This window comes from Oreochromis niloticus, linkage group LG17, assembly GCF_001858045.2.
Source record: "Oreochromis niloticus isolate F11D_XX linkage group LG17, O_niloticus_UMD_NMBU, whole genome shotgun sequence".
NCBI lineage: Eukaryota > Metazoa > Chordata > Actinopteri > Cichliformes > Cichlidae > Oreochromis > Oreochromis niloticus.
In genome coordinates this window covers 24,175,896-24,187,137 of record NC_031981.2, presented here as the reverse complement: position 1 = coordinate 24,187,137, position 11,242 = coordinate 24,175,896, and the positions used below count along the sequence as shown (strand labels likewise).

Here is an 11,242-nt window from a genome sequence, read left to right as displayed (position 1 = left end):
GCATAAGGAATGGGAGGAGCTGGTGACAGTGTTGTGAACATAGGAGAGCAATGCAGAGTACTCAGTTAGTGAGACCTGTAAGTGGAACTGGTAGATAAAACAGAACTCACCCCTATCTGGAAAAGAGGAAAATGTGGGATCTAAACAGTCAGTCGGATGTTGCAGACTCGACAGTCTGGCTGTACAACCAGGCTGAGCACCTGACAAAAGTGCTTGAGGACTTCAACACCCCTCTACTCCCCCCTGCCCTGGCAGTGACACTCCACCGGATGGGGGAAGAGGACGACCCCTAGGCATTCCAATCCAGTTGAAGAATGGGCCCTGAGGTTGCTGCCATTATTAATAGGGGAGGACCTCAGCCGCCCTGCAGCAGCAACCATGTCATTCAGTTCATTTCAATTAAATTTTATGTATATAGCGCCAAATCACAACAACAATTGCCTTGAGGTTCTTTATATTGTAAGGTAAAGACCCTGCAATAATACAAAGAGAACAGAGAAAACCCCAACAATCATATGACCCCCTATGAGCAAGAGCTTTGGTGACAGTGTAAAGGAAAAACTCCCTTTTAACAGGAAGAAACCTCGAGCAGAACCAGGCTCAAGGAGGGGTGACCATCTGCCATGACAGGTTGGAGTGAGGGGAGAAAGACATATAATGATAACAAATAGTTAAATGCACTCACATAGTGAGTGTAAAAGGTGATGGCCCTGATGTCTGGCGAACAATGTTGGACAGGCTGGGCCTCTCCATGGAGGACCATCGCTGCCTCTGTAGGGAGGGGCAGATGGGACCAGAGGACTGACCCTTCTTCTATGGCTTGCACCCTGGCCCTCAGGAAGAGAAGGCCGACTGCTGAGCATCCGTATTGCGGGCTGCAGCCACCAGCATCAATCATCCACCTAAACATGAGATTCAATATGTTCTGGACCTGAGAGCAAAGCTGCACACATTGAGCAGATTATATCAGGAGGAAATTTGCCCAAGGCTTAGGAATGTCAGCGGCACCTGTGCAATAGAGGGACTAGTTAGATAGATAGATATAATTTATTTCGAACATGCAAATATAATTGAAATAACAACAGAAAAAAATCAAAAAACAAAACTTAAAAATCATCAAGTTTTCATGTATATATCTATGTCTACAGAATGTGTGTGCTCGAAAAGGCTCAGGCAATTTTCACTGAGAGACATAGTACTTGTATTACTTCCTTCTTCTAGCTCAAAGTTAATCGCCAAGTGGCAAGGACACTTCGTGGTCATGCAGTGAGTGGGTGACGTTGACGATGGTATTTTTGGACGGGGGAGAGGTCACACAGATATTTCACCTCAACCTGACAAAAGCATGGAGAGAGGCTGAAAGCCAGAGGTGGAAAATTCCACTATTCTCACCTCCCTCCATTGTGATAACCATCTCACACAGGTCCACAGAGCCAATGTTGCTGCATTGCAACAGCATTTTGTGGATGTGTTCTCCCCCCTGCCTGGCTGGGGCTACCATAGCAGTATAGTATTGCAACATGGTATTTGGGTCTTCTAACTAAAATAGGAACATAAATCGTGCCATCATTGCCAGACCTGGCCCACATCTGGTTAACATACACCCAGCCATGACACCAGTCAGTCAGAAGTGCCAGCTTGTTGCCGGATCTGGGCCAGACCTGTTTTCTATGGGCCTGGGTCACATAAACCAAACCACAATCAGGCCAGATGTGGCATGCCATCACATAAACAGAGCCATCTACGCCAGGCCTGGCCCATATCTGATGACATAGCAGTTACCATGCCAGAAGTCAGCCAGCAGTGCCGGCTTGACACCAGATCTGGGCCAGACCTGTCTGCTATGTGGGTTATGGTTTGTAGCAGTTTCTGACACTTCAGTTCGTCTTCTCTGGAGCCAGCCACTTTCCAGTGCCTCTTGGACTGGGTGCTGGGTCTGCATGCTCCATATGCTGATGGCTATCTGGATGACATGATCATCCATAGGTAACAACTCTTCTGTGGCAGGTGTAGTTTGTGCCTCAGCTGCAGGTGATTGGTGGAGCAATGATTCAGGGTGTGGTGTCAGGGGAGGCTGACCTACAAAGCTGACCATCATCTGATCATGCTTCCCTTTTGAGTAGGACTCTAGAGCCTAGTGGGAGAGCAGTGTAGTGTGTGCTGGGCTGAAATAGCAAGGTTGAAAGCTGCATGAGCAGACTGTGTTGTAAAATGCCTGGCAATAAACACTTACAGCGCTGTGTGTTGGGTCCTTCTTATCAGACTTTCAAATCCAAACATACAAACAAATGAAACCATAGATGATAGGGTGTATCTTTATAATCAGGATAAGATGGGAAAACCAGATGAAGGCTTTGTGTTCTTATGCAAGAGATGAATGTGATCTACATTGTGTCTAGAGAGGAGAATGCTGTGACAGGGTATCAGCGTTTGACCTGGAGAGAAGGCGCCTCTGCTTATTCGCCTTCATGTAGGGGTGGTTGGCCCCTTGAGTGCTTTCAGCCCCCAACGTACATCCAGTACCCACCATGTAGTTCATGTATTTGGACATAAAAAAATTTGTTTTGTCTTTTTGTTCTTCTGCTTCTTCTTCTTTTTGTGGTAATAAAGGCAGATTCAACTGAATATAAGAAGCAACATATTTTTCTCTGACAACAGATCAATTCATTCAAAGTCATCTGACCTTGCTAAGATTCAAAATTACTGTCAGAAGTGATAAATGATATAACAGATAACAGAAATACCCCCTCTTCCCCTTTTAATCATCTTAAAGCATCCAGTCAATTAAACTTTCTGACTTTGACCTGGTGAGTTAGATAGCGCAAGGGTTTGATACTCACCCACTAAACACTGGATGTTGGATAGACGTGCAGATATTGTCTATATTGGGTCAGTCAGTCCTTGACCAATTCTGGACATGACTAACTATCAGCAAAATGACACACAACTTATGATTCTGTGTTTAACAATTACAGCACACGTAATACCATTTCTCTCATTCAGAATCGTGTATAATGACGGCCCGCAGACACATTCTTATCTTTTCACATTCCTGCAGCCACACACAGACACTAATCTGCCACGGTCTATGAATCAGGTCTACACAAACAAAATCAAGACATTAGAACAGACATTTCCATCACTTAAACTTCATTTCTCATTCATAATATTAATTCAAACTGTACTTTGATTATATCTTTTATTAAGAATAGAAATGATTTACTATTAGCAAAAGCACATTTAGATCAACTCTGTTTAGCACTCCGTATCGCTTTAAACATAAAAGGCTGGATGTTAAGTCTTTTTACCTTTTCTCAGATGTAATGAGAGGTAACCCACATAGCAGGCAGGTCTGGCCTGATCTGGTGTCAAGCTGGCACTGCTGGCTGACTTCTGGCCTGGTAAGTAGTATGTCATCCAGATATGGGCCAGGCCTGCCATAGATGGCTCTGTTTATGTGATGGCATGCCACATCTGGCCCGATTGTGGTTTGGTTTATGTGGCCCAGGCTCATGGAAAACAGGTCTGGCCCAGATCCGGCATCATACTGGCACTTCTGACTGACTGGTGTCATGGCTGGGTGTATGTCAACCACATGTGGGCCAGGTCTGGCAATGATGGCATTTATGTTTCTAATTTCCTATTTTAGTTAGAAACCCAAATACCATGTGAGTGATTTTGTAATGAGGGTTACACTCAATGAATTACTTCCACTTGGATGTAGAAAAGATGAATGAAGTCACAATTTAAAATGAAAGGTTTTTCAGATAGCGGTAATTTTTAATCAGTGTTAGTGTTATAAGTCTTAAATCAGCCTACATCTGCTTTAAATAGTTTTAGACTAATTCTTGAAAGAATTAATGGCAGCTTATCACTGAAATAGGTCTGGTTTCAGACCATACTCAGACCATACTGTGTTACCACATTTAAAGGCAGATTTTTAGAAAACCCTTTTGTAATCTTAGCACAGTTAAAAAGTGTTTTTTCTGCTTAAGATATATTAACATGTTTTAGTTTCTGGACCATTAACCTTTTTAGGTTCAATAATAATGTCAAATTTCTATAGATGTGTTAACATGATGATGAAATGTGATGGTTTGTGGTTCCATGGTGGAGGTAAAACTTATTTTTTAGAGACTAGCAAAGCACTTCATAAATACCATTCCAGCCCATATTATAGCCTAATCTTAGATGTTTGTGAAACCTTTTTTGGCCCATTCCTGGGTGACTGAGATGATAAATGCTTTGTAATGTTCTGTGTCATGATTGCTTTGATGAATGAAAAATAACATTAAGTATTGACCTAACAGACTTCAGATTAGTCTGGATTAGATGCAGGGCATCAGCTGACCATCGACTGGGCCTCCAATCAGAGGAAAAGGTTTTAGTTATATTTATCTCTCCCTGTAGGCTCACAGAGACAACCCCCTTCTTAGAAGTCAGGGATCGGCAGCTGGGATAGTCAGTGAATCTCATTAACAATGACACTCTGAAGCAAAAGACAAGCTGAGAACCAGACTATACATCAAGTGTAATTGATTTATCTGTCTCTCTACCTCCCTTTCTCTCTGTCTCTCTAGACAGAGAGAAAGGGATCGAAAATCTATCAATCCATCTTTTATATGTATATATATAGATAGATAGATAGATAGATAGATAGATAGATAGATAGATAGATAGATAGATAGATAGATAGATAGATGTGTAAGTTAATTGTAAAGAGTTAATTGTAAAAAAATAAATAAATAAATAATAAAATAAAAAGAAATCTTTTGACACAATGGCTAATCTGTTTGGAGGCTAAGTCTATGGTTTGCTCTGCTGACACTTACTGCTACTGTGTTACTGACACTGTTTTACGCTTCATTGGTCCCCTAGACTTCTCAGGCAAGAGGACTGTAACAATCATGGATAAAACAACAATCCAAAGTTTAATTATAAATGGTTTACATGACTAAAACTACTGCTTGGACAAAGGGTTATAACTGTTTGCTAAAATAAGGATAGCTGTTAACTGGTAAAAACTAATTAACAACCTCAAATTAATGGCTCAAGAAAAGTGGAAATTGCCTCTTACAAATAATTGACACATGATAAAAAGGAAACTGATAAATTAGGAATACCTTTTTCACTCTAAAATGAATGATTCAAAAAAGAGAGAGTAGTGGCTACATTGACAATACGTGAAATACGTAGTTTAAAGTATAGTACAGCTGTTACAGAAACAATAACTATCACTCAACATCTGGTTAAAATTTCAATCACTTTCGTGTAAATAATTCTTCCTTCTCCTTTCTTTCATTGTTCTCATCACATAAAAGGTCTTGAATAATCAGGCCCCATCTTATCTGAAAGACCTCATAGCACCATATCACCCCAATTAACCCTCAGACTGCTGGCTTCCTTGTGGTTCCCAGGATATTTAAAAGTAGAATGGTCCCTGCTGCTGGGGGGCTTCCCTTGTTGCAGTGAGCCTTCCTTCTTCTCTCACCTCTTTTCACTCACTGCATTTAATTATTAGTTATTGATAATCTCTGGCTTTCTTCTACGTCATATTTCTGTCCTGTCTTCCTCCCCTAACCCCTAATCTTTGTATTGTCTGTATATAAATTTCTTTTGGAAATTGTAACATCAGTTTGCAGCCTTTCAGATGTTATTTGTTAAGAACAAAAACAGCGTGTTTCTATTTCTGTCTTTATTAATTGCTAAAAACAAAACCAAAAAAACCATCAACTCAACATTTGGGAGTTAAAGAATGCACAGGTCAGCTTGGACTGTGTCAATGTTCTTGATAAACAAAATTAAATTAATTAATTAATTGATCTGCTCCTGATAAAGGATGAGAGACGTTGAAAGGGACCGTTGATCTTGGTAACAGAGAACGACTGGCATGAAAGCCCATCCCTGTCAATAACTAAACACAATCATTATGATAAAAATGGCACATTTCCCTGTAAGCATTTCAGCAGCAAATTTAAAAGAAAAATCCTACAATTGCAAAATAGTCTCATCACAGGGACCAGTTTGCATCCTACTCATAGCTTTCAATAAGCTTATATGTTCTTTTGAGGATAGTTTACAGGAAATGTGGAAATTACATTTTTTCCTTTCGGCTTTAAAATAATTAAAATACACTGACATCACTACTAATAACAATGGGAACACAGACGGAAAGCAGAAAATACATTCTGACCCAAAGTTTTCTACAACTTTTGCACAGTTAATTCTTGTCACATCAAAAATATTCACGAATTCAGAGTTCAGTTTCTTCTTTGCCAAAAAAAAATAATCGATTTTTATCTAATTGAGTTTTTTTTATAGATAGTGTTTATTGAAGGGTTTTAGATGAGGCTAGTATTTTTTAATATAACTTTTGATATCAATATTTTGTCAAATATTTTATATTCCAAATTTTTTGTTTGTTTTATACTACAATAAACTCAATAGTCTAAATAACAATATTGGTGATGGTTTAAAGAATTATTTTTTATGATGACCAAGACAAAACTCTAAGTTTCACATTTCTGTGCTTTGTGTTTATTAATTATTATTATTGTTATTATTGATTTAACAAATTTGGACTTTTTAAGACTTCTGACTTCTTTATTTGATTATTTGTTTATTTAGTTATTTACCATTCAAGCCATTTTTTGGTAAGGCTCTATTGTGGTTTTAAGACCATTTCATTTCTATAACAATTAAACAAAATTCTAAAAAATAGAAACAAAATTCTGACAGAATCGCATCATTTTGGGAAAAGTAAATTTGACAAGATCAAAAATGATCAAAATGTTTTTTAAAAAAGTAAATAAAGTCAAAGAGTTGACAAATCAATTATATTTGACCCTTTATCTGAACATTTCCACCTTATTGAGGTTTTTAAAATTTAATTTAAAATACATGGAAGGCAAGTTACTTATGATTAACAGGAAAATACAATTACAGTTTAACTGAAAATTGGGGTTAAAAATAGTTTGTTTAAATAACAAACTGATTTTATTTATAATAATGACTTGTGTGACTTTTTTAATAGGTAAGTAATGTTTGCCTCAATATTATTTTCCTTTTTGAGCCAGAATGGACTTCATATGTGGAACAATAATAAAGCATTGGTAAAAGATTTATTCATGATGATTAAAGAAAAATGAACTGTTGTTTAAACCAGCTGAGCTCTGCATTCATAAGTGCGTCCTGTATGGGAAGGTAAAAGGGGATAGAGGACAGTTTTCTTTAATTCATTTTCATTTTTTAAACATCTGATATTAAGTGCTACATGTTCTAGTTGTTCTTAGAGGGTGAGTATAAAGTCTGATTCCTCTATGTGGATCACTTTCTATGTATGTCGTAAGTGTTATTCAGTAAAATTAACCTTGATGCATCAAAACACATCAATAAGTCACTATTTTATCATGCTTTGACTGTCTGGTAAAGTGTATTTTGCAGAGAAATGCTGTGTATCAGCAAGTTTGGGTAACTGTATAAAATCTGAAGAAGCACTTTATGTTCTGACCAGGTCTTCAATGACGCAGGACCACAATGATCTACATTAAGCAGATGAGATGAAACACAATCCATCCCAGCATACAGGAGTTACAGCCACTGACTCCAGTAGGTGCTGTCACATGACGGTTTTGAACTACAAACAGTGTCTGGACTTCTTTTACTTTCCAATCAGTTTGAAAGTCTGTGAGTCCTGGTCAGCTGGAGGTTTCGTGACTTGGCTACATGGCAGAGTTCACATGTATTTTGTGTACAAACACGTACTCCTCATCTGACCCTGTACATCTGCTTGTTTGTCCTGCATGTTTAAGATGATGAGGTGACATTCCCCGAGGACACTACGGTTGTCTCCCTCGGCGAGTATTCCACTTCCTCCTTGTTGGGATGAGAGGAGTTATCAGACTTGCTGCGGCTAAACTCCGCTCCCATTATTGGTCCTGTGAGCTTGGTGCGTGGTCGAATGAAGGCGGTACAGCACAGCAGTGTCTTTAGGAATGCACGCCGCATCTCGTTGCTGGTCAGCGTGTAGATGAGTGGGTTCATGGCAGAGTTTAGGACTGCAAGTGCCAGGAACCACTCTGCCTTGTAGAGGATTGGGCAGCTTAGCGTCTCACAGGCCACATCTAGCAGCAAGAGGATAAAGAGTGGTGCCCAGCAGGCAATGAAGCAGCTGAGAACAATGATGACTGTCTTCAGGAGTGCCATTGACTTCTCTGAACTCTTACTGTTTGCACTGGCATTGCTGCGACCATTGGACACTTTGCGGAAGACCAGTTTGCGGCTACGAGTGCGCACCAAAGCATAGATCCTGGCATAGAGCACCACAATGGCCATAAGAATGATACTGAAGACAGTGGTGCAGAACAGGATGTAGGCTTTGTGGTAGAGTGGTAGCACAGTGGAGCACTGCGTCATGCTCTGGATGCAGTTCCAGCCCATCACCGGCAGACCGCCTAGAACGGCTGCGATCATCCACACGGTGCTGATGAGTAGAAAGACGCGGAAGGTGTTCCCATTGTTGTGCAGCTTCATCTTCAGCATGGTGAGGTGGCGCTCAATGGCAATGGCAAGTAGGCTGAAGACAGAGGCTGCCAGTGCCACAAACATGCTGCCTTCCCTGAAGAACCACTGGGTGGGTGTCAACTTGTAGGTATTGGCACCCGACAGTAGGATGTTGGCAGTGTAGACGACACCGGCCAGAAGATCAGACAGTGCCAGGTTCCCAATGAAGTAATACATGGGCTTGTGGAACTTCTTGGTCCTCCAGATTGTAGTCAGGACCAGGATGTTCTCTAGGATGATGAAGCAGCACACAATGATGAAGATCACAGAGTCAGCCTTCAGGCCTGAGTCCTGCTCCGTCTTCCGGAACTTGCCGGTGTAATTGTAGTGTTTGGCAATCAGATCAGAGTAGCTGGGCTCAGCCATGGCCTCCATCTGCAGCAGTAGTCCAGCAGGGGGCACCGCGTCCTCAGACTTCAGTCCTTCATGTTTGGTAGTAACTGTGAAGAACAGCAGAGAGAGTCCAGCTGAATGGTGACATGGCCCTACAGAGAGAAACAAAAAAACATTAATAACTGGTCTCACATCAGCATATTAGACAACAAATAGTCTTAAATCAGAGTCTACACTACAGAAATATTCTTCTACAGAACTCTTCTCATGCACTTTGATTATAAACTGTTCACTAAGAGCCAGAATAAACAAAAAATGTCACTTCAGTCTGTGATGAAACAATGATCCAGCAAAACAGAGACTAATCTTTAGTAAGCAACTTAAATTCAAGTCATTTAAACTCTTAAGTCCATACAAATACTTGACTAAAAGCATCCTTTAGAATCACAAGCTAATGAAACCTCAGATGATATACAAAGCTTGCTTCATCAACCTAGCTGCTCCTAATCAGCTGGTTTGAGAGCAAAGATCAGAAAAAAACTAAACTACTTTTAATCTATTTTGTAAGAAAATCTTTCATTTTAGAGTTAAAAAAATGCACAGGTATTAAAAATTTAAAAAAGAATGAACAGCAAATCTCAAGTCTTTCTTCAGTCTGATGTGTTAAGAGAAAGATAGAAGATTTAGAATGCCTAAAATACAGTACAACACAACATTACAATATATTTTGTTATATTTACCTTTTAATCATTAAATGAAAAAGAAATGTTGAATTATGCAGCTTTATATAAACTTGAGTCTGGGATTTGATTTTAATTCAACCAAAAATATATGGAACACCAAAAAAAAGCGAAAAAACAAACAAATAAACAAACAAAAAACAGCAGCGTATCACAACATATGACAATATATATATTATAGGTCACATGTTTAATTATTAGCATTATAACTTTTAGCATTTTGGTGATTTGAACGCTCTAAATGCACTGAGGCATGATGATATGTTTTTTTGTTCAGAGTCATAAACCAACTGAGGATTTTTACATTCGTCCAGATTTGTGCTTAGACGGATCATTTATTTACAAACTGAACTCATAGCTTTAACAAAGGAAATTAAACATTTTGGTGTCTAGTAGCTTAAAAGCGAACAAACATCCTTTAAAAAAAAACCTTTAAAGCCCAGAAATTGGTTTTGGTTGAGAAACTCGTCTCTCAGATGTGTTTTATCAGTTTTAAAGAGATGCTCGTCTTAAGAGAAATGCTCGCATTTCTAACGGTCGCGCCTTACAAGACTACTTATAGAAAAGGTTTCAACTTATTAATGAAATATTTTCTCGGTGATCCCCTGTCCGGTGAAATCGGTTGGTTAGTCCTTGTTCATATTATAAAGTATTTAAGTTACTGCACGACTGCCTTTTGAGGATTTTCATAAAAACTGTCTGCGATTTTTTTTTTTTTAATCTCTAAAATTCCATTTATTTGATCAAACTGACCTGAGTTCAGATGAACGCGGAGTTCTGCTCTTCACACCAAATGAACGCAAAACGACTTCACGACGATCCACTTCGGTTTAATTTCAGCTAAATCAGCTAAACAAAGTTTCTATTCGAGCTTGAAGACAAGGCTGATAACACAGACACGTTCCCCTTTTTTTTTTCTTTTACATCTTCCGTCAGAGTCCCAAGGAAAACAGCCCGCATCAGCGTGAAAGACACCAGAGACGCACAAACACAATGAAACACACACACACACTCAATCCGAAACACACACTGAAGATGAGGATGGTATGATGAAGATACTTCCCTCCTTCGGATCCTCGCTTCTTTTTTTGTCTTTTTTCTGCCTTCTTATTATCGTTAATCACACAAATAAATGAATAAAACTCTTATAAAGATTATTATTAACTGAGACCTGAGAGTAAATAACATTAGAGTGAACACAAAACAAACATAAAATTGACCTGAGATGTCATCCAAGTAAACAAAGTTTACATAAAAGAGTAAAATTAATTAGATGCAGAAACTACATTCTAAAAGACATAATAGCATTTCAGTTATCATATACAGTATATCATTTAGTTTCTTTGGGAATCAACCATATGCACTCCCTACACCATATCCCCCCTCAATCCAGACTTGGTTTGCCCCATAATGAGTCTGTAGCCTCTGTGACCTACATCATATCTTTCATGTCATGTCATGGTGTGTGTGTGTGTGTGTGTGTGTGTGTGTGTAGGGGGGATGCATACACTTTCATATTATATTAATTATGTTTCCTGCATTTAACAGTGAAGACACTTTTTTCTTACACTTGACAGAGTAACTGGATGGGGGTGTAAGATATCTTA

General features: G+C 39.1%; 1 protein-coding gene across 1 annotated transcript; it reads right to left on the bottom strand.

Annotated features, from left to right (window-relative positions):
- Window positions 1-4,908: 4,908 nt before the first annotated feature.
- s1pr1 (sphingosine-1-phosphate receptor 1) lies at window positions 4,909-10,661 on the bottom strand. The gene is made up of 2 exons (XM_005475654.4): window positions 10,389-10,661; window positions 4,909-9,047 (listed from the first exon to the last, which is right to left on the bottom strand). Exon 2 carries the CDS (start codon window positions 8,935-8,937, stop codon window positions 7,807-7,809), a length of 1,131 nt encoding a protein of 376 aa, XP_005475711.1. The 5' UTR covers window positions 8,938-9,047; window positions 10,389-10,661; the 3' UTR covers window positions 4,909-7,806.
- Window positions 10,662-11,242: the final 581 nt, after the last annotated feature.